Raw genomic sequence first — 22,812 nt, forward strand, 5'->3', positions numbered from 1 at the left:
TTTATGTTTCCTGCAGTTATTACTGACAACTCATAAATACAAACTTCAAGTTTCCATTTAGATATTTATTCATTCCTTAGCACTCTTCTACTTTTTTTTTTCTCTTAAAAATTTATGTGTAAGAAAAAGAAATATTTTGATAAACATAAATTTTTTATATTTAATTTAATATTATTTTATTTATTTATTTATTTTAATAAAATAAAAAAATCCATATTTTTTTACTTGTTAGAATAGAAACAAAATTCTACATTAGATAAAATACTTATTTGATAAAAGATCTTTTAAAAATATTAAAAGTAAAATATTTAACTAGTGATAAAAAAAACATAAGGAAAAAATGCACTGAAAGAGTGGAGATGGGACACAAGTGACGTGGGAACACCCATTGAAAGCACCACACATCATGCTTTCTTTTTCCACTCCACACATCTAAATTATTTGCCTCAACAAGCACATAAAACTCACCAAACACTTTTCCATTTTCAAACAAAATTATTATTTTCCTCTTATTTGGCTTCGGAAAATTCAACAGAATAATTGAACTGCATAACTTTATTTAAGGTTGACATAGGGAAAAAAACAAGCTGCTTTTCCAGGAGAACAAACTCGAATTGCCATGCACTAACCATCAACCAGAGAATGAAACCTAGGGAATATATATATTTATCAGTAATTAGAAAGCTCCATTTTTCTTCCCTTTTATGGCTCAAATAAAATACATTTTTAAATATCTCTGCATTTCACTTTATTCCCAATTTCATACTCCAAACAAAACAATGTTTTTCTTACAGAGATTAAAACTCTGTCAATTTCTTTATAATCAAGTTTTTAGATATTTTAGAACATATGCAGAGTGCAGGATTCTTGAAGGTCAGAAGAGAACAAGAGAGCATGTGTGTGTGTGTCCCTTATTCACTTATCTTCTCTCCATGGAAGCAGTCATTATCAGTTTCAAATCCCAAGCCAATGGAATTTACTGCAGCAAAGAGAAAATTTCACTAGCAAAACAGCACACATGGAATCCCAATGACCACCCACCTGAACTGAAATTGGTACACTCTGGTGAAATCTCAAACATAACAGATCTCTAGATATTGTTCTGCATGTACGGAAAGAATAATCAAATCTCAATCGTTGAATATCCAAAAACAAGCAAATTTTAAAGGGAGAAAGAGGTGGTAGGTCCTATAGGAAAGAAGCACTAACTTTCATTGTTCATGCATATCTTGATTAAGCCCTGCAAGACTTTGTCTGGAATATCTTGTTCACTGGCCTACATTGGCTCATGTTTAGGAGTGTCATTTGTTTTTATTATGCAACTTTGTGGTCCCCACTCCCTATCCTTTCCCACATTACAGTGAACTACATATATACAAAATACATTAAATTAAAGTATATGTTCACAAATACAAAATATTCATATTATATCATCCCCTCTTCCCTTTCTCTCTCTCTCTCAAAATCATTCAAGCACTCACACATATAGAGACACATTGCAGTTCCAGCTTTTCCCTTGCTTCCCTCTCTCACAGCCTGTCAAGCCTAATTATTAACCCCATCATTCTTGTTTTAAAATTTGAGCTGCTTTCTTTCTTCTCTCCAAGTAAAGGGTTGAATTCAACAGCCAAAGAGATTTTTTCTGTTACCATGAACTTTCTCCCAATTCCATAGGTGCTGCTCTCCACTTGGATTCATCCTTCCTTTAATTTCCCCTTCAATCATGACTCAAGGAGAACCATGACAGAATTTGCCTCTTTTTTTGTTAGTATTGGTTTAATTAGTAGTAAGACTAACCTATGGGAAAAAATGCTGGCATGAGGGAGGAAGATGCTCAATGAAATTCATCACAGAAAGCTGCAATTTTGGTACTACTCACAACAGGTGATCTTTTACATCAACTTTAAACAGATATCAACCCCTTGTGGTATAAGTCTTGTTTTTGGTATTTTTTTCCTTTGGGTTGGAGTCTCAGTCTCCAAAGAAATAAGGTGAGAGAAGGTGTTGCAGTTCCCAGATTTAATGCTTCTTGAGTGTTTCATCAACTGAGAAGGTTGCAGACTATTTCTGATTGCTTTGATTGCTCTTAGAGTGGTGTTCATGTCCATCCATGGTGACCGTGCATGTGATTTTTTTTTACCTGTTCATGTCTTGACATTTAAAATCCTTGTTTTTGTGTGAATGGGGTGTTCTTTTGATTTTCTTGAACTCCTTTCCGAGTCTCTATTTGAGCTTCTTTAGATATAAAAGTTTGGTTGTGGTCTTTTTGGCTTTATTTTCCTTTCCTTTTCATTGATCATAGCTTTATAAGGAACAATTTGAAATGAACACTTTTCTGTGCCTAATTTCTAAGAATAGTAAATCAAGAGATCAATGATATGGTCCTGGTCTCGGTGGTGGTAGTGATGCTTTCATCCCAAACACAGACCCACCTAAATGCCTACATCAGATGTTCATTATTTCATACTTCTTCGGCATAATGGCAATGTTTGTTGACACTTTTGAACCTTGCTACGCAAATTCTCTGTTCCCTCTGTACTTTTGGTTAGGAAAGTTGCCCCTGTTTCGACAAATTTATTCAGACATCAAAGTAGTACCTTTGCAAGATATGGCTCTATATCTTTGCACCTAAAAAGGAGCCAGCAGAAACTTGCAATTTAATGTTTGCACATGATACAAAGCCTAATTATGACTAATTCTTTGGAATTTCGATTTTCCATATGTGAATTCCTTAGTTTCTTCAATTAGTCTTTGATGTTTCTTGAGATTATTAACTACCACTTGAAGCAGAAAAAGAAATAACAGGTTTCATTCATTGTTGTTAGGGATATGCATGATAAAAGCCAATTTTCCAATTGTTGATGTCATTACTCAGCACTCACTAGGCACATAAGTTTTGAACTCTGATAGTGGTGACAAAAAAATCTAAAAAAGTACCATTTCTTTTACAGGCATGGGAACTAAAATTGAATATTCCAGAAATCTTCTAGCATCCTCAGTAGACAGCAACAACTTCATTGTGGGTGGTGTGGATGTCTGGGAGCACTATCAGAACAAAGGAGTGACTAACAACCATTTCAGTCTTGGCATTAATAAATTGCAAGATCCCATGGATAGGGTGCTTGACAGAAACAACATAGAGTCCATCAAAAGGACCATGCAGATGCACGAGGACATCTTCAAACAGCAGGTATCACATCCATGTTGTGATCTTCATCTTCTCATCTTAACAGTACAAAATTCAGATTGTCATTCAATTTGTAGCAGAAATGTTACACACAGCATGAAGAAAATGTCATAGGGTGATCAAAAGACTTGCTTTGGTTCTAAGTTCATGTTCATTCCTGATTAAATGTGTCAGAATTACACATTAATGTCACACATTGGTTGAGCTAATGGGTTTATAACTATTTTATTTCACTGTTTTTCTCTATTTTATGTATTCACTTTTTTAAATAAGAATGAAGTGACATTTTCTTTAGTTAAAATGTTGTAGAAAAAGTTCTCAAACCAAACTCGAAGGCCCCAACACAATGGAAACCAAAGTACATATCCATCTTTCCTTTTACCCCGATTAAAAAGTGGCATGTGAAGGGGAACAAGAACTGTCAAGAGTATTACTTTTTTAACCGTGTGTTACTACTTTTTGATTGGGGGATGTGAAATGAGGAAGAAGAGGGACATGTGATTTCAATCCAACTGAATGAGAGACTTTCACCTTTTATTAATCTTTGGACTTAAGAGGGCACTATACAAAAAAATTGGTAGTAGTGTGCAATCATTATTCTTTTGACCGTGGCCATGCTGATGTCAAAATCAATGTAAGATGTCTTGCATTGTGTGACATCTGTACTGTATCCATGGCCATATTTTAATAATTCTCCAAGTCTTAATAATTGTATGTTGTTCACAATTCCTAACAGACACCATATATAACATTATTTTGTTGAAACTCTTTCACATCTCAAGGATATTCTTAAGGGACAACATGGCATGCTGAGATTTGAAGCTATTACTAGTTGGCAAATAATGATGAGTGTTTGGAATTTGCAGGTAAGGGAGCTACACAGGGTATACAGTGTGCAAAAGATGCTGATGGATGACCTAAGAAAGGAAACCAAACAAAAGAAGTTTTGGACTCCAATGAATGGCATAGACATGAGTCATTCTCATTTCCTTCAACAACAGCAGAAGCAGCAGCAAACTACTGCAGCACTGATTTCATATGGAGCTGATTTCCGTGTCCAGAGTTTGAGAGAGGAGCTATGCTCAAAGGAAAGGAGTGGAAGCTGTTCTGGTGAGAGCATGAAGAGGCAAAGGGGTTTTGACCTTCAAAGGCCTGCTGAGAGAGACATTTTTGGAGGGTGTGAAGAGAATGAGGCAGGACCTAGCTCCTACACTGCACTTGAGAGGTGTAAAATAAGCAGCAAAGGGTGTGATGAAGACATGGAAGTGGATTTGACTTTAAGCATAGGAGGAAGCCAAGTTAAGAATACTAATAGTAATAATAATAATAATAATAATAACAGTAACAGTAAGAAACCTTATCTGCTCCCATTAGGGTGCTCAGACTCACCCAATGGGAAAACTAGGGAGCTAAATTCTTCTGTCTCTTTCCAATCAGATAGGGTGGGAGATTGCAGTGACCCCACCACACCCATGAGCAGCTCAAGTGTGACATTTGATCAAGAGAGAAAGGGGCCACATTGGCTTTCTCAAGGTTTAAAGCTTAAATAGGAGAGTTTAACCTCTTTGATTATATCATGGATCCTTCATCTCAACTCTACATGGACCACTGAATTTTTATGGTTCATGTGTTCAGATTCCTAGATTAGTTTTTTCTTTCACTTTATTCCAATAAATGGATAACTTATATACTCCCACTTCTGAGAGTCCCTTTCTGTAAATAGGTAGAGTGAGTTTTATGTTGTGCTTCTTAATTTACTTTCTTGTCCAACATATTATTTTCAAACCTATTGTAAAGGCATAACCTAGTACTATTTGGCACTACATGGGAATTTAAGCATACAACGAATGCCAATTGTCAAAAGACTACATCAAATCAAAATGGTTAAGGTTCTTCTTCACCCATATTCCTGTTTTTGAAAATGATGTTATTCTTAACCTCGTTCTGGAAAGAAAAGAAAATGCACCACCACCTTATAAGAGCATCACATCCATGGCAATTTGCAACATGTCAAAAATGCTTATCAACATCACACTTTTCTGTTGGAAATCCAAGTGTGAGTCCAAGTTTCACATTGGATAGAAATGAAAAAATAGAAAAGTATATAAAGATGAAAGACCCATTAATCTATTGCCTTAAGATTTTGGATAAAGAGTGGTGTCAATCCTTTATATGGTTGGCTCCAATGTTATTGGTGTTTGTGTAACCCACATAGAATCTTCTTCTCGATAGACCCAATATTTTCCATCTTCCGGAGAAAATAAAGAAAGAAAAAAGTCCGTATTCCCTCAGCATACAGTATATTCTCTTAAAATCACAAAATCTTAATATTTTTCTTTGTCCAAAATCTTAAGAAAATAAGTCAATGAATCTTCGTCTTTATATCATGTTCTATTTTTTATTTTTATTGAACATGAGACTTAAACTTATATTTTGAATTTTATCATCTAATTGTGTCAAAAACTGAGTGATATCTGTCAGAAGTATGAAGAGTAGAGCAGTACTGAAAATTTGGTTCCAGATTGTGTTCCTTGGGCAAAGAAAAGTTGTTTCTTTTATGTGGTAATGGGGTTGTTACTGATTCATGTGTGCACACTGAGTGCAAGTTGTTTGAGATGAATATAAAAACTGCATAGTCCTTCCTGAGGAAAAGATTTAGAAGACTTTGGTAATTGATGGGACCTCATCACACACAAGATAATGTTAGGCAATTTCTTGTCTGCTAGACTTTGGACTCGTGTGTTTCCTTCATAAGCCTAACTACACGACAACACCCAAATACTAGTGTGTCTCCAACAATTTATTACCCAATCTTCTCTCTTTTTTTTATTTCCATATAAAATATTCTTCTAAAGTGGGGTTGTTCTTAAAGTGAATGTGTACGGATGCATACCTTTTCATTTTCAATACATTGAAATCATAATGAATGAGCTCAATCATAAATCACCTTTACTTGCTTCCTTCAATGTGCCTCGTGCTTTTTTCCATCTTAAAATATTGCTTCATTATATCAAAACTATGCTTTTCTAAATATGAAAAAATCTAAAATGAATTATTCTTTAGCACTATAGAGATTGTTCTTAAGTGTTCTGGAATCCAATTAGAAAAATAATGATCTAAGATTTACTTTCTATGACTCATTATTCTAAATCTCTTTTATTGGATGAATTTAAGATAGAAAAATATACATATTTATCATGGAAAATATCATAATAATTTATATAAATATAAATTATATTATTATGCTAGACTCATCAAATAACAGTTATTATCAAAAAATGATTATATATATATATATATATATATATATATATATATATATATATATATTCTTTATTATTAATTTTATTATTGTCTTTAATTAACAAGTCATATACTTCTCATATAAAACATAAAACCATACAAATCTAACATGTTTTTTTTTCATTAACATGTCAAAAATGATCTCAAATACTAGAATTTAAAAGAAATTATTACAAGAGTTAAAACAATTTTACTATATTTGGTCATCTATTATTAAATCAAAGCATGATAAATATTTACTTTGTTAGTAAATTTTAATTAGATTTTAGTTTTTAAGTGAGAAGTAAATATGTTTTATCACCTAGAATATTAATTTCAATTGTTAAATCATGGATCAGTTACTATATATATGTTATATACATGATTAGTGAATAAAATCAATGAAAATCTTAAGAAAAACATTTATGAAATAATGATTAAGAAAATTGTAAAGTTCTAAGATAGCATAATGTCGTCATGACCCAAAAATTGATAAGTGAAGTAATGATTGTATGTTCCAACTAAATGTTTGTTCAATCTGAGTGTCCTACCTCATATTGTTTGTGGACGTAGAATAATAGTTGGGTTGACATATAAGATGTTGTCATCAATAGTACAATTTTCCTTTCTAAATATATTTTTTCTTAATTAAATTTAAGGTTTACAATGGTTTAGTATGACCTACTATTTAGAATTGATTAAACAAAAATGGGTTCAACTGACATAATATATTCTACAAAAGAACATTTGAAAATTGATTTATAAATAATAATGGTTTGATTTAAAAACACAGAAAAATAATACAAAAGAATAAAATACTTTACATTATAGTAATTTCCATTTTAATTTAATAAATCAAATTTACCTGCCACATCTCTTTTGATCGTATATACTTAATTATGTATTTAAATGAGATATCTTCTTCAGCTCATTTCCGTTAAGTGATAGTGTATCTAGTTTCACTCTTATGACAACGGGTAAAAGAAAAAAAAAATCACCCAACTACATTTTTTATTCATAGATAAATTAAACAAGCTTAAGACAAAAATAAATGTGATCAAGGAAGGAAAAGTCCATTTGGTTGGATTTCCCAATTAAAAGTCTCATGAGATTTTTATAATTTTAATTATTCTGATTAAGGGGACCACATTTATTGTATAGTTATATAGATTATTTGAAAGATGAATAATTATAGTAAATTTTGTTTTATCTTTTACTTTTACTTTTTAGATTAAGAAGTTGATGTATATGATTGAGACTAAATCTTGTTGGAACAATCGGTACCGTTATAGAGTCGCGCAGCGGAATAAAGTAAGATAGCGGAAAGCGTGTAACGATCACAACACAAGTTAAAATAGTCGGTTTTAAAAATTGATTTTCTTAGCGAACTTTTATCGAACAGTTGATGTGCTAAGAGTTTAGGGATCAAGAAAATCAACACAGAATTTTTATCCTGGTTCGGTACCGTTATAGAGTCGCGCAGCGGAATAAAGTAAGATAGCGGAAAGCGTGTAACGATCACAACACAAGTTAAAATAGTCGGTTTTAAAAATTGATTTTCTTAGCGAACTTTTATCGAACAGTTGATGTGCTAAGAGTTTAGGGATCAAGAAAATCAACACAGAATTTTTATCCTGGTTCGAATCAAAAGATTCTACGTCCAGTCGTTAATCACTATAAATAGTGATTAACCTTTTTCACTAAAAATATAGTTGTACAGATTACAAGATAAATGAAATGAGCAAAGAATAGAAAACACCTTCCTTCGACAAACGAACCGGAAGAGCTTCCTTCGACGCACGAACCGGAAGCAACAACTCTGTCAACTTGAAGAGGACTGCTCCGACCTTTGACACACAAAGCGTGAGCTTCTCCTATTCACAAGACCAGACAAGAGCACTCTATCACTTTGAGAACTTCCTCAGACAAACTGTATTTTCAAAATGGCATAGATCCTTTTCACTCACAGAGAGCTTCCCTTAGGCACAAAGCTCTAATACTCTCAATTTAAAAGTTCTTTCTAAGAGCTGTGAAGACCTCTATTTATAAGCCTAGTTTCGTGCAGGGTCAAAAACTGAAAAGACATCTCCCAACTGCCACTGATAATCGATTATCAAAAGTGATAATCGATTATTCAAGTCCGTTACAGGGTTTTCAAAATGTAATAATCGATTATATGATGTGATAATCGATTATTCCTGTATGACTCTGTGATAATCGATTATTGCCATTCCATAATCGATTATTGCAGTTAAAAATGCAAGTTTACAAGAATTTCCTACTACATTTAATTTCTACAAATTGCTTTTAACTAATTCTAATATCTTCTTCAACTAAAACTTCTTGCAGCATCATCAAAACAAATTTCTTCAAGATTTACCAATACTCCTTATTGGTAACAATCTCCCCCTTTTTGATGATGATCAAAAATTCAATTTGTTAAAAGCATTTCTAATTTCCTGCACATATTCCATACTTACAAACATGTTAGTAATAATTGCACTACTTAAATTAGAAGTTTTCTCCCCCTTTTTGATCATAAGCAAAAAGTAAAAAAGTGGAAAAACTCCCCCTCAAATTTTTCTCCCCCTCAACAAAAGAATTGATGCATTTCAAAACAGAAATAAAATTGAAATTTCATAACATGAAAGAATAGAATACCTCATGGAATATAAGAAAAACAGAAATTCAACTCTAATTAAGAAGTACAAACAATATTAATTAATCCATAATAGAGATAAAAACAAGATATCTAACAAACTTATATATCTTCCCCTGAATGTAATAATCCCCTTTTTAAAAACAGACTCAAAAAAAAAATTTAAAAAGTTTTTTTTTTTACGCTGTGACTTAAGATAATCGATTATTACTTTAAATAATCGATTATGTGCGAGCCAAATTATGAAAATCCAAATTTTTGAGATGAGATAATCGATTATTACCCTTAGTAATCGATTATTTACGTTAATTTCCGAAAAACACAAATTTGGGCCAAATTTTCAACCTAAGACACATCTAACATTCATAAATTATTTCAAGGCTCTTAAAAAAAATACCAGGATACCATAGAGTCTTCTTTTCCTTTTGAAAAATTAACCTGCAAAACCAAACAATAGAGTTTTGGTCCCCATAATCTCATTTGGGTCCTTTGAGGTTAGAGACAGTTTACTTTATAACAGGAATCCAAACATATTTTCCATTTGGAACATCAAAATGTTTAATTCTACATTTGTTAGAAGTGTGCCCCTTTTTCATACAATAAAAGCATGTGACAACATTTTGGTTTCTATAAGACACAATTCCTTTTTCAACCCATACCCTACGGGTTCTTTTAATTTTGTTCTTACTTTTAAAAACACTTTTGTTTTTATAACCCTTTCTAACAGTTATAGGCATTTCAATATTATTATTTCTAGTTTCAACTTCAAGAAGATTTTCAAGAATATCAATATCAAGCATATAACTCTTACATGAAAGACATTCAACAGGATGTTCAACATTTGAAGACTCTTTCATTTCCAAGTTGCAAATTTTATTTCTCAAACTTACTTCCTCATCTAATGCCTTCTCATATTTAATTCGCAATTCTTTAAATTCCTTTTTCAAATTTTTATGAGCAGCATTCAATTTTTCAGATTCATCAAGCAATTCAAGAAAAGCTTTTTGCAAATCAAATTCACTAGATTCAGAATTAGAACAACTTACTTGGCTTGCAGTGTCATCAACATTAGCTGTCAAACATAAGTTTGTTTCTTCAACAGAATCACTTGAACTACTTGAGTCATTATCAACCCAAGCAATGTGGACCTTCTTCTTTTTGTGAAATTTCTTGATAATTGGACAAACAGCTTTTATATGGCCTCTTTCACCACATCCATAACATTTAAAGCTTGATGAGGAGCCTTGATTGTCCTTCTTTTTCTTCAAGAGTTGGCTTTTAGATGATTCATTGTTGGCCATTAAGCATATATTGTCTTGCTTATTTGAATTGTTTGAGCTTGAGGAGCTTGAATCAGACAACGTCAACTTAACAACATCTGTGACTTTATCATGAGTAACTCTTAAAAATTCCCACATTTCCTGAGCACTTTCATAAACAGAAACTTTGAAAAAATCATCAAGGGTTAGTGCAGATAAAATTATGTTCCTAGCCCTAACATCATATTGTGCCATTCTATTTTCATCCACAGTCCACTGTAAAAATGGTTTTTCTACCTGCATATCATTTACAAAAATAGTGGGAACAATTGGTCCATTCATAACAACTTCCCAAATACCCCTGTCAATAGACTCCAAAAATATTTGCATTCTTATTTTCCAAAACGCATAATTTTCCCCCGTAAACAAAGGAGGTCTATCAAAAGAAGCACCCTCAACATAAACTTGGTTATGACTGCCCATTTTTGAAAAATTTGAAAAAATATCAAAGCAAGCTCTGATACCAATTGTTGGAACAATCGGTACCGTTATAGAGTCGCGCGGCGGAATAAAGTAAGATAGCGGAAAGCGTGTAACGATCACAACACAAGTTAAAATAGTCGGTTTTAAAAATTGATTTTCTTAGCGAACTTTTATCGAACAGTTGATGTGCTAAGAGTTTAGGGATCAAGAAAATCAACACAGAATTTTTATCCTGGTTCGAATCAAAAGATTCTACGTCCAGTCGTTAATCACTATAAATAGTGATTAACCTTTTTCACTAAAAATATAGTTGTACAGATTACAAGATAAATGAAATGAGCAAAGAATAGAAAACACCTTCCTTCGACAAACGAACCGGAAGAGCTTCCTTCGACGCACGAACCGGAAGCAACAACTCTGTCAACTTGAAGAGGACTGCTCCGACCTTTGACACACAAAGCGTGAGCTTCTCCTATTCACAGGACCAGACAAGAGCACTCTATCACTTTGAGAACTTCCTCAGACAAACTGTATTTTCAAAATGGCATAGATCCTTTTCACTCACAGAGAGCTTCCCTTAGGCACAAAGCTCTAATACTCTCAATTTAAAAGTTCTTTCTAAGAGCTGTGAAGACCTCTATTTATAAGCCTAGTTTCGTGCAGGGTCAAAAACTGAAAAGACATCTCCCAACTACCACTGATAATCGATTATCAAAAGTGATAATCGATTATTCAAGTCCGTTACAGGGTTTTCAAAATGTAATAATCGATTATATGATGTGATAATCGATTATTCCTGTATGACTCTGTGATAATCGATTATTGCCATTCCATAATCGATTATTGCAGTTAAAAATGCAAGTTTACAAGAATTTCCTACTACATTTAATTTCTACAAATTGCTTTTAACTAATTCTAATATCTTCTTCAACTAAAACTTCTTGCAGCATCATCAAAACAAATTTCTTCAAGATTTACCAATACTCCTTATTGGTAACAAATCTAAAAAATATATAAATAATTTTGTTTCTAATTTTTTGATGCTGAACTTTTTTTAATCTTCATAATAGAAGAGTAAAGTAGTTTAGTTTAAATTTTTTTTTATAAGTTTTATCTGATAATTCACTTAAGTTAAGGTAAACATTAATGATTAAATGATCCAACTTTGAAATTTGTCCGGAAAGAAGATTTTTTACAAGGAGTAGCTAATGTTTTATATAAAATTATTTAGAAGATAAAGTCAATTAAAAGGAAAGTTTGCAGAATTTTCTTACATGACATTAAAATAATCATTTAAAGAAAGGGGTTTGCTAACGCGCGTACGCCTGTTTTTCAGTTGGTACGTTTTAGCAATGTGTACCGGGTTTTAGTAGACAAAAATATCCTTATATATCATGGATTCTAAGTTTTAAGGTTAAGGGTATTTTAATAATTTTCATTCTCAAAACTAAAAAAAAAAAAAAAGAAACCCCCAAACCCTTACTCACCTCTCTCATTCCTCTCAACCCTTTCTCTTTCATCTTTTTCACTCCAATCTTTTCTCTGTCATCCCTACTGTAGCCCCAATTGAAAAAATCAAAAATTTCTCTCAACCTTTTCTCTTTCATCTTTTTCACTCCAACCTTTTCTCTCTCATCGCTACTGTAGTTCCAATTGAAAAAATAAAAAACATTTGCCTTTAAACAATTTGCCTTTGTAAAGAGTTGAGTCATTGACATATTCACCTTCAGGCAAAGGTTCATTCAAGATCTCTTCAATTTCACCATCTTCACTAACCTCTCTAATTTCATCATCTACAGAATCATCATCTCTAAAAAACTCCTCCAGGCCAATTACCAATTCTTTTGGATGTCATTATGCTTCTGAAAATTAGATAAAATTATATACGACAAAAATTATAAAATGAAAACTCATTATAAAGTCATTTTTTGTAAGAAATTGTTTAACAATGAGTGTTTCTTATTTTTTCAAGGCCAATTACCAATTCCTTTGATGTCATTATGCTTGTGAAAATTAGATAAAATTAGATAAGACAAAAATCATAAAATAAAAACTCATTATAAAATCATTTTTTGTAAGAAATTGTTTAACAACGAGTATTTCTGATTTTTTCGAGGTCAATTTCCAATTCTTTTATGCTTGTGAAAATTGGATAAAATTAGATAAGACAAAAATTATAAGATGAAAACTCATTATAAAATAATTTTTTTGTAAGATGGTTTAACGGCAAGTGTTTTTGATTTTTGATTTTTTCAATTGGGGCTACAGTAGGGATGACAGAGAAAAGATTGGAGTGAGAAAGATGAAAGAGAAAAGGTTGAGAGAAATTTTTGATTTTTTCAATTGGGGCTACAGTAGGGATGACAGAGAAAAGATTGGAGTGAAAAAGATGAAAGAGAAAGGGTTGAGAGGAATGAGAGAGGTGAGTAAGGGTTTGAGGGTTTCTTTTTTTTTTTTTTTTAGTTTTGAGAATGAAAATTATTAAAATACCCTTAACCTTAAAACTTAGAATCCATGATATATAAGGATATTTTTGTCCACTAAAACCCAGTACACATTGCTAAAACGTACCAACTGAAAAACAAGCGTACGCGCGTTAGCAAACCCCTTAAAGAAATTGATAAGATTCCCAAAATATATCGCGACAAACGGATAACTTGCTTATGCCTTTTTATTTAAGAATAATAATTCTTTTGTCTCTTTTTCCTTTATTAATAAGACCTTTTTATTTTACTTCCCAAGGAAGCTTAAAGGCAGGAAGGAAGAACTTCAATTATTGATTCTACTAGGAATTATCAAAATATACAAAATACAAATTCATAAAAGAAAGTAAATAAAGAGATAAATGATGAACTCATACATACAAAAAGTAAACAATTATATCCTCATAAAATTAAAATTTAATTTTCAAAACTAATTTAACACTAAATCATAGATATCTTATCATTAAATTATAATAACCAAGAATATGTTTTAAAATTTAATTTTCAAAACTAATTTAACACTAAATCATAGATATCTTATCATTAAATTATAATAACCAAGAATATGTTAGCGTGACTGACACAGGGTATGCGAACTTAAGCGTGATGCAAAGAGTAAGAGAGATAGAGCAAAGAATAGAAGGGAAAAAGTAAAAACATATATTTAAAAAGGTAAGAGTAGTAAGAGGGTATATAAGCGGTGCATAGGACACAATATAACTGACACACGTCAGTTAAAGCAGTCTCTTTAGTTTACTACAACATGCCCCCTTAAACTAAACTAATGAAAGACTTTACATTCAACATTTCTCTAAGTTTCTCTAACCTATTTTGCCTGAGGGCCTTTGTGAAGATATCAACAATTTGTACTTCAGTCGAGCAGTGAACCAATTCAATTCTTCCTTGGTTCACTAAATCTCTCAGGAAGTGGAACTTTGTACTGATATGCTTGCTTCTTCCGTGGAACACTGGGTTCTTCGACAAACTGATTGCGGACTGGTTGTCCACCGTCAACTGCACAGGTCTTCTGTATTCAAGCTTTAAGTCTACGAGAAGCACTTCCAACCACACGCACTGACACGCCGTTTCTGCAGAGGCTATATACTCTGCTTCACACGAAGAGAGTGCCACCACGTTTTGTTTTTTTGAACACCAGGAGATGGGTGCTCCTGCATATTTGAAGATGTATTCGAAGGTGCTTCTTCTATCAACCTGATCTCCGCTCCAGTCAGAATCACTCCAGACTTCTAGAGTACTCTCCAAGTTGCTCACTGCTTTTGGAAATAGAATACCATAGTCAATTGTTCTTTTTAGGTACCTTAGAACATGTTTCGCTGTTGACATATGAGATTGTTTAGGTTCATTCATGAACCTGCTCACGTTTTGTTTTCTTGAACACCAGGAGATGGGTGCTCCTACATATTTGAAGATGTATCCGAAGGTGCTTCTTCTATCAACCTGATCTCCGCTCTAGTCAGAATCACTCCAGACTTCTAGAGTACTCTCCAAGTTGCTCACTGCTTTTGGAAATAGAATATCATAGTCAATTGTTCTTTTTAGGTACCTCAGAACATGTTTCGCTACTGACATATGAGATTGTTTAGGTTCATTCATGAACCTGCTCAGTAATCCAACCCCATAGTTTATATTCGGTCTGTTGTTGCAGATATATCTCAAAGATCCAACGATCTGTTTGTACAGTGAAGCATCCACGCCTTTCTCATCAAGTTGATTTGTCAACTTCAGATTAGTAGTAATTGGGACAGTTGTGCTGTTACACTCGGTCATATTGAAACGCTTCAGAATTTCACTGATGAACCTCTTCTGGTGCAAGAAAACTCCACTTGTTGTTTTAATAAACTCCAGGCCAAGAAAGTAGTTAAGTTTTCCAAGATCAGTCATATCGTATTCTGCCCTCATCCTAATCTTGAATTCTTCAATTCCTGTTTTAGAATTTCCAGTTACTAGCATGTCATCGACGTATAGACACACCACCAGAACATTTTGCTGTACTGATGATTTTATGTACACTCCAGACTCCACTGAACACTTCACACAACCAAGTTTCAGAAGCAACGTGTTGATGTGATCATTCCAGGCTCGTGGTGCTTGCCTTAGTCCATACAAAGCTTTGTTCAACCTGTAGACCTTGTGTTCTTCACCTTTCCTTTTGAAACCAAGTGGTTGCCTGACATAAACTTCTTCCTTCAAAGGGCCATTCAAAAATGTTGATTTAACATCTAGCTGATGTATTTCCCAACTCTTAAGATTTGCTAGTGCTACTATCAATCTCACCGTCTCCAACCTTGCGACTAGAGCAAACACTTATGAAATCTATCCCCAGCTTCTATAGAAATCCCTTTGCTACGAGTCTCGCTTTGTGCTTAGCAACTTCACCATTTGGCTTATACTTGGTCTTGAAAACCCACTTTACTTCAATTGCATGTTTATGTTGAGGTAACTCTACCAATTCCCAAGTCCTATTTTTCTCAATAGCCTTTAATTCTTCAATCATGGCTTCTCTCCATTCCTTTACATCAAGTGCTTATTTCCAAGAGATTATTTCTGCATCAGCAAGAAACGTGAGGTGTGCTTGATCTCCAAGGTCAGCTGCATCATTGTCAGCAAACACTTCATAATCAGCTAATCTTGAGGATAGAAATTTTGTCCTCTGTGATCTCCTGCTATCAACATCATCACGTATCTCAGCCTGTTCATCATCAGGGGTTCTGTCTTTCAACCAGCTTGAAGTAATAACGGACTTCTCATGCATTCGAGTCTCGCGTTTCTGATCTGCCTCAGCTTTCTCCTAATCAAATGTGGCTCTCTCATCCACGATTACATCTCTGCTTATCACAATTTGTCTATTCTCCGGGCTGTATAGCCTATATGCACCTGTGGGATGATATCCTATGAAGATAAAAGTCTTGTTTTTATCATTTAACTTCTTCCTCTTTGCGTCTGGGATGTGCCTGTAACACATTGAACCAAAAAATTTAAGATGGTTAACAGTTGGTTTAATACCTGACAGGCCTCCTCTGGTGTGCAATTCTCCAATGCTCTTGTTGGGCTTCTATTCAGAAGATACGTTGCTGTGGAGACAGCTTCTCCCCACAAATAGTCTAGCAATCTTTTGCATTTTAACATACACCGAGTCATGTCGAGCAGCATTCTATTTCTCCGTTCAGCCAGCCCGTTGTGTTGTGGAGTGTAGGGAGCTACAACTTCATGTATTATACCACTGTCACTGCAGTACTTGTTCATTTCGTGTGAATTGAACTCTCCTCCACCGTCAGTTCTGAGCAACTTGACATGCAATCTAGATTGTCTCTCCACCATGACACAAAATTTGACAAAGCATGAGTAAACGTTTTTCTTTTCCTTAATCAAATAAATCCATATTTGTTTGGTCCATTCATCAACAAAAATAAGGAAATACTTGTTACCTCTAATTGATTCTTGCTTGAAGGGTCCACACACGTCTGAGTAAACTACTTCAAGAGGTTGCTTTGCCTTCTTGTGTGTTGTTCTCTTGAACTGTTTCCTAGTCTGCTTTCCAATTACACAGCCTTCACATACCTTCTTTGGTGAATGAATCTCAGGAACTCCTTTCACCATCTCTTTATCCTTCAACAGTCTCAAGCTTCTGAAGTTTAGATGTCCATAGCAGTAATGCCATAACCACTCTTCTTCCTCGGTATTGATAGATGATAAGCACTGAACAACTGTAGCACTAAGCTTCACCTTGAAAGCTCTGTTTCTGGCCAACGGAGCTTTGAGCACGAGGCGTCTTCTGTCATCAAATATTTCTATATGCTTTTGATGCATGTTCATAGTATATCCTTTTTCAAGTAACTGCCCAAGACTGAGCAGATTGCTCTTCATATTTGGTACGTACAGCACGTTGTTCATGTACGCGGATTGTTCGTCCTTGCGTCTGATCAGAATCCTTCCGGCGCCTTCGGCCATTATCACACTGTTATCAGCAAACCTTACACTGCTTTTAACACTCGAATCCAGATCTATTAGTCACTCCTTCTTGCCTGTCATGTGGTTAGAGCAACCCATATCTAAGTACCAAGAATCTTCTTTTTCTGCATGGCTTGAGTCTTGAGATATCAACACATGTTTGTTCACTTCTTGACATCTGTCTTCGTTGCAAATCTCGTTCTTTCGCATCTCGATTTCTCGACATTTGTCTTTACTGCATGTCTCAGTCTTGCACCTGTTCCAACACCTTTCTTGTGCTAATTCCCACCGTTTCACTTCTTTATTAGAATCTGTAACACTCATTAAAAGAACATTATCTGAATCAGAATAACCTACGTCTCCATCCTGTGCTAGATTAACTTCATCTTCCTTATTCTTCTTTGCAGTTTCGTTGTGCCAACATTCGCTTGAGTAGTGCCCATACTTGCTACATGTATAGCACTGGATGTTTCTCTTATCAACATTCTTTCTACCTCTCCCTCCCATTTGCTTTCTGCCTCTTTTGTTGTCGTTGCACTCTTCTCCAACAACCTGATCAGAGACATTCACACTTCTTCCTCCGAATTTGCCTCCCCATCGACCTCTGCTTCTTCCAGCACCTCGTCCTCTGGGTTTAAAGCTGCTTCTTACTAATAAAGCTTGATTCGAACCCATTTCATTTTCGGCTTTCTTTCGTTCAAGCAGATGTTGTTCATGGGCCTCCAACAAGTTCTGCAACTCTTCTACTTTCATGTTTTCCACGTCTTTGCAATCTTCAATTGCTACAACGATATGGTCGTACTGCGGGGTTAGCGTTCTAAGAATTTTCTCCACTATTTTCTTGTCCTTCACCACCTTGTCGCACGCTCTCATGGAATTCACCACCACTTGTATCCTACCTATATACTCAACAATCGATTCTTGCTCTCCCATGCCTAAGAGTTCGTATTGTCTTTGGAGTGACTGTAGTTTGATCTTCTTGACTTTGCTTATGTTGCCATAGCCTTCTTGAAGAATGTCCCAGATCTCCTTCGTCGTGCCTGCCTTCGATACCTTCTGGAAGATGGTGGCTGACACGCATTGGTGCAACAACATTCGGGCCTTGCAGTCTAATTTCTTGTTCTCCTTACACTATCGCTTTGTCTCTTCAGAGTCTCCCTTCAATGGCTCTTTAAAACCCTTCTTGACTACCTCGTCTACTTCTTGAAAACCAAGAATGGCGTCCATTTTAACGCACCAGTCGTCGAATCCCTTTCCATCAAACATCGGAAGATTGTTGTGTATCACGCCAGCCATTTCTTCTTGATCGGTTTCTACTGATCCACCAGGTTTTCGAACCTTGCTCTAATACCACTGTTAGCGTGGCTGATGCAGGGTATGCAGACTTAAGCGTGGTGCAAAGAGTAAGAGAGATAGAGCAGAGAATAAAAGGGAAAATGTAAAAACATATATTCAAAAAGGTAAGAGTAGTAAGAGAGTATATAAGCGGTGCATAGGGCACAGTATAACTGACACACGTCAGTTAAAGCAGTTGCTTTAGTTTACTACAATAGAATCAACATTTATTACACTAGTCTCACTTTTTCAGAACTTGAGTATGATAGAATCATCTTACAAACATTTTTGTAGAGAGCATGTCATGATTTCAGTTTCTCAGTTAACCCTGAAACAATCAGACCTTATTTCCCCTTGTCTTCCTGTCTTGACACCTATTCTTCCCATCTTAGTGATAGCTTGAACAAAAGCATTGTTAAAAGCTAGTTGACTTGATGCAAATAAGTTGATTGTGCCCTTTGATCTTTCATCTGTAGCCAGGACCTGATCAGAACTGAATAGACCCTTTCCTTGCTGCAGATTCTTGAAGTATTGGTTATCAAACTTTTGGGGTGTCATAGGGTCCATGTTTATGGCAATTCTAGAATCAACTCTCAGAGGGCATGCCTCTCTAAGTTTTAAGGCATATTGTAAGTTTAATGTTGGGTCGATTGGTTTTCTGGGACTGAAATTGTAGATCCGTTTTGAGAAGTGACCACAGTGAGAGAATCCAATAGTATGTGCACCTAACACAAACAAACAACACATCATTTTCAACCTTCTTAGAGATAAAACTGGTCATCTATTATTGAATGTGTTATAACCATATTTTAAACTTATTCTAACTAGATTTGTTATTTATTGGATTCATTGTATCATCTGAATCTGTTGTTACCATCTATTAATATTTAATCTCACGTATAAGACACTGAAACGATGTTTTGAAAATCTCACTTTGATTAAAAATAAAACAAATTATAGTATATAAGTGGATGCAAACCTCATCTTACAAGTCGGATTTGTAGAATTGAATTGGATTTAAAATTCGCTTCTTAACATTTTGAATAAAGAAGCAAACATTGTATTTTATTCTTTGATAACTTTGGTTGAATAATGAAAAAAGAGAACCTTGTCAATGTGTTGAAGTTACCTGATAAGGCAATCATATCTGTTTGGGTGAGGCCATTGGAAGAAAACATGGAATTTAGCTGATCTAAATTGAAATGAGGATGAGGAAGACGACGTTGAACACTGGCAATAGTAGATATTCTCCCATCACGCCTTCCCAATTCAACTCTATAAAATGGTCCCCCAGCCTAAAGGATTGTTGGATGGCGTGATGACAATTGAAAACGTTTAGCATGTAGAGGTCAAACATAGAAACAGAACAATTTTATCAGTAACTTGAAAGTAGAAAAGTAATGTGAAAGTATTATACCAAATTTACGACATCTCTGGTAGCCAGAGCAAGTATATCAGCACAAGAGACTTTGTTTCTGCACTGAGGGACACTGTCAACAGCTGCCTTGGCTTTAGCCACTGTGTCAAAACCATCCCCAGCTAGAGAAATGTCATCAGGGTGATCTTTCTCTGCCTTATTATTTGGAGATGCAAGCAAAATGGAAGCATCACAACCCTGTGCAGAAATGAAAATGAAAATCATTGAACAATCAATTAATATGATAAATGCACTTCCTACATGACTGCTAGAGAATATGTAAGAAAAAAGTGTCTCTAGCATTCTTACATACCCTCACAAAGCAATCATGGAAGAAGAGTCTGAGAGTAGCAGGAGCAGTCACAAAGGTCTGCTGAAACTTCAACTCCACAGCAGAACGAACCAAGCGTTCCACATTGGGGCATGTCTTTCTGTAGAAACCTGGAGTAAGTTGAGCTAAGCTTGTGTCTGCACAAATTATGAGAACCAACAAGGATGAAAAAATCACAAGAAAGCTATGATCCCCCATCACTACTTCTTCACTTCTTTTTACTTTTTGCTGCTATCAATTCATTCTTATGCTGCACATTGTAATATATATCATATATACAAAAACATATATGTATATATATATCACATGTAATGATAAAAAAATGGGATGAGATTGAAAAGGATTCGGAATTGGAGAATGAAGGATACGAAGAACTAAAGTCAGTTTCATGGACAGTCTGGCCATAGACTTCACATGCAATGGCGAAAAATGGGTGGAAAGAAGTGTAATTGAAGCTAAGATGACTTAAAAACTTAGTTTAATTTTTATACTATGCAAGTGTGAAGATTTTTGTGAGTAAATAGTGTAGAAAATGTTTTACATAATGATCGTCCGATCATAAAGTCTTTATGCAAGATAAATTTGTTAACTCTGAATATACATATATGTATACATTTTGGGAAACGAGCATGAACTATTGAATTGAAATTTAATGTTATGTTCCATGATCAAAGAAACATACATTGATCTCTCTCGCTTTTTCTTTTCTGAAGTAAATTATAATTTTCCATTTATATAATTAGAGAGAATGTCAGTGTATTTGATCATAACGTGTGGTAAAAAAAGAAAAGGAAGCTTTCATGCAATTAGCATCACATGGGACTTATTATGTACATGCTAGAAATCAACAATGACGAGGCACTTGGAAGAGGATCAAATTCTGGGTCAAAGACTCAAATATCTCTATATTTGCATGTAAAATTGAAAGAAATTGGGTTCAAGTTGTGTTGAGTTATCCATTTATTTAACTGTTATGGTGGTCTAGTTGTGCTATTATATATAGTATTATTACTTTTGAATGCTAGCGAGAAATGAAGAGACAAAAAATTGATTGCCATAATCGTAGCGCAGACTTGGACTTGATAGAAAACTTTAGCAAGAAGGATGCATGTGTAAATTCTAAAGTTTTCTCATCTCCTTTCTTGTGTATCATATTATCATTACATTTTTCGAGGTAGAAGCAACGAATCAATCCGTGTCCTAGATTAATGAACAAAATATGTCTCCTTCAAACATCATCACAAGTTGAATGCTGCCTATTCATAGATTAATCAATTGTTAATGTTTGGGATGACTTGATTTCCCAAAAATAAGGATTTAGTTTAATTTGAATAGTTAGTTATAAGTGTAGGCTACTATATTCTGGATAATAATATGAAGTTGATGAGTCCGCAAGCAAACATTTTCTAGATGGAATGGCATTTGAGAATAATTTACAGATATGTTTGATTCAAATTCAAACTGAAAAACAAATAGGACAAAAATATGGCTCTATAAGGCATTATAATAATATGATGATGAAGAATTACGCTAACCGTTCTTTATCAAGTCGGAGACTTAAACTGGTTGGTGCCATATAACATATTAATAACTAATATGCTGATTCCATAAAAAATCGGCTCTAATCAAAACTCATCGGTCAATTCAAATTTTTAGCCATTTTAAAAATAAATGAACATATATGTTTAACAAGTATGACATAAGAATAAATTTTTAAAACATGGCATAATTTATTTATTTTCACTCGAATAGTATAGCTATTTATATTAATATACATTTTTTATCATCTTACTTTTTATATTTTCAAATATTTGCCAGTATATAAGTTAATTAAAATAATCAATAAAATTGAAGAATCATAATAGTGGGCCAAAAAGTAAACCAGAGAAAATGTGACAATGGGTGATTACAAAATCGAACCTTCCCATGTCAATTTTGACGACTTTATCACGTAAAAATAATATTTGTTTTAACATACTTATACTTTGGAAAATAAATCCATAATTTATCAAAAAGAAAGTAAAACCAAATCAAAACTTGTGAACACTTTTGAGAAGTGGCCACAGTTTTCTTAATATTATATAAGAAAATGTTAATTTATTTCCATTTAATTGCGTATCGCAAACTACCCGAACAGAATATTAGGCCTGTATCAATTCGATAAAGACATTGCTATAAAAAACTGTTACTCTTTGTCAGACTGAATATTCACTTGTAATTATTTTTTATTCCTCGCTAAAAGCCCCATTTTTAGGCTTCTACCTATGGCAGCCTTGGGACAACTTAAACCAAGAGATACGAAAAACAAATATAAGATGCTGACAGCTGATCGAAGATGATGAAGAGGGAAAATAAAATAGGATACAATTTTAAACAGATATACATTACTCCTCCATCCACCAAGATG

At 34.0% G+C, this 22,812-nt stretch overlaps 4 protein-coding genes across 4 annotated transcripts; 1 reads left to right on the forward strand and 3 right to left on the reverse strand.

Annotated features, from left to right (window-relative positions):
- Nucleotides 1-1,420: 1,420 nt before the first annotated feature.
- On the forward strand, nt 1,421-4,940 carry LOC108330100 (uncharacterized). Its single transcript, XM_017564591.2, has 3 exons — nt 1,421-1,884; nt 2,952-3,190; nt 4,054-4,940. The coding sequence occupies exons 2-3, from the start codon at nt 2,954-2,956 to the stop codon at nt 4,735-4,737; spliced, it is 921 nt and encodes a 306-aa protein (XP_017420080.1). The 5' UTR covers nt 1,421-1,884; nt 2,952-2,953; the 3' UTR covers nt 4,738-4,940.
- A 9,859-nt stretch (nt 4,941-14,799) lies between these two features.
- On the reverse strand, nt 14,800-15,409 carry LOC128196102 (uncharacterized mitochondrial protein AtMg00810-like). The gene has a single exon (XM_052875816.1). It carries the CDS (start codon nt 15,322-15,324, stop codon nt 14,824-14,826), a length of 501 nt encoding a protein of 166 aa, XP_052731776.1. The 5' UTR covers nt 15,325-15,409; the 3' UTR covers nt 14,800-14,823.
- A 1,973-nt stretch (nt 15,410-17,382) lies between these two features.
- On the reverse strand, nt 17,383-18,417 carry LOC108330138 (uncharacterized). Its single transcript, XM_017564649.1, has one exon. The coding sequence runs from the start codon at nt 18,415-18,417 to the stop codon at nt 17,383-17,385; it is 1,035 nt and encodes a 344-aa protein (XP_017420138.1).
- Nucleotides 18,418-18,734: 317 nt separating this feature from the next.
- Nucleotides 18,735-20,711, reverse strand: LOC108331402 (peroxidase 16). The gene is made up of 4 exons (XM_017566049.2): nt 20,388-20,711; nt 20,075-20,272; nt 19,787-19,952; nt 18,735-19,382 (listed from the first exon to the last, which is right to left on the reverse strand). The coding sequence occupies exons 1-4, from the start codon at nt 20,601-20,603 to the stop codon at nt 18,976-18,978; spliced, it is 987 nt and encodes a 328-aa protein (XP_017421538.1). The 5' UTR covers nt 20,604-20,711; the 3' UTR covers nt 18,735-18,975.
- Nucleotides 20,712-22,812: the final 2,101 nt, after the last annotated feature.

Source organism: Vigna angularis, chromosome 4 (genome assembly GCF_016808095.1).
Source record: "Vigna angularis cultivar LongXiaoDou No.4 chromosome 4, ASM1680809v1, whole genome shotgun sequence".
In the NCBI taxonomy this organism is placed as follows: Eukaryota; Viridiplantae; Streptophyta; class Magnoliopsida; order Fabales; family Fabaceae; genus Vigna; species Vigna angularis.

What these genes read in the sequence shown, in the direction of transcription:
- LOC108330100 (XM_017564591.2), top strand. Translation starts at nt 2,954, where the DNA reads ATGGGAACTAAAATTGAATATTCCAGAAATCTTCTAGCATCCTCAGTA. An exon ending in AGGACATCTTCAAACAGCAG is followed by an intron (nt 3,191 to 4,053) that starts GTATCACATCCA and finishes TGGAATTTGCAG; the next exon opens with GTAAGGGAGCTACACAGGGT.
- LOC128196102 (XM_052875816.1), bottom strand. Translation starts at nt 15,324, where the DNA reads ATGCTAGTAACTGGAAATTCTAAAACAGGAATTGAAGAATTCAAGATT.
- LOC108330138 (XM_017564649.1), bottom strand. Translation starts at nt 18,417, where the DNA reads ATGTTGTTGCACCAATGCGTGTCAGCCACCATCTTCCAGAAGGTATCG.
- LOC108331402 (XM_017566049.2), bottom strand. Translation starts at nt 20,603, where the DNA reads ATGGGGGATCATAGCTTTCTTGTGATTTTTTCATCCTTGTTGGTTCTC. An exon ending in TCCATGATTGCTTTGTGAGG is followed by an intron (nt 20,273 to 20,387) that starts GTATGTAAGAAT and finishes ATTTCTGCACAG; the next exon opens with GGTTGTGATGCTTCCATTTT. An exon ending in CCAGAGATGTCGTAAATTTG is followed by an intron (nt 19,953 to 20,074) that starts GTATAATACTTT and finishes ACAATCCTTTAG; the next exon opens with GCTGGGGGACCATTTTATAG.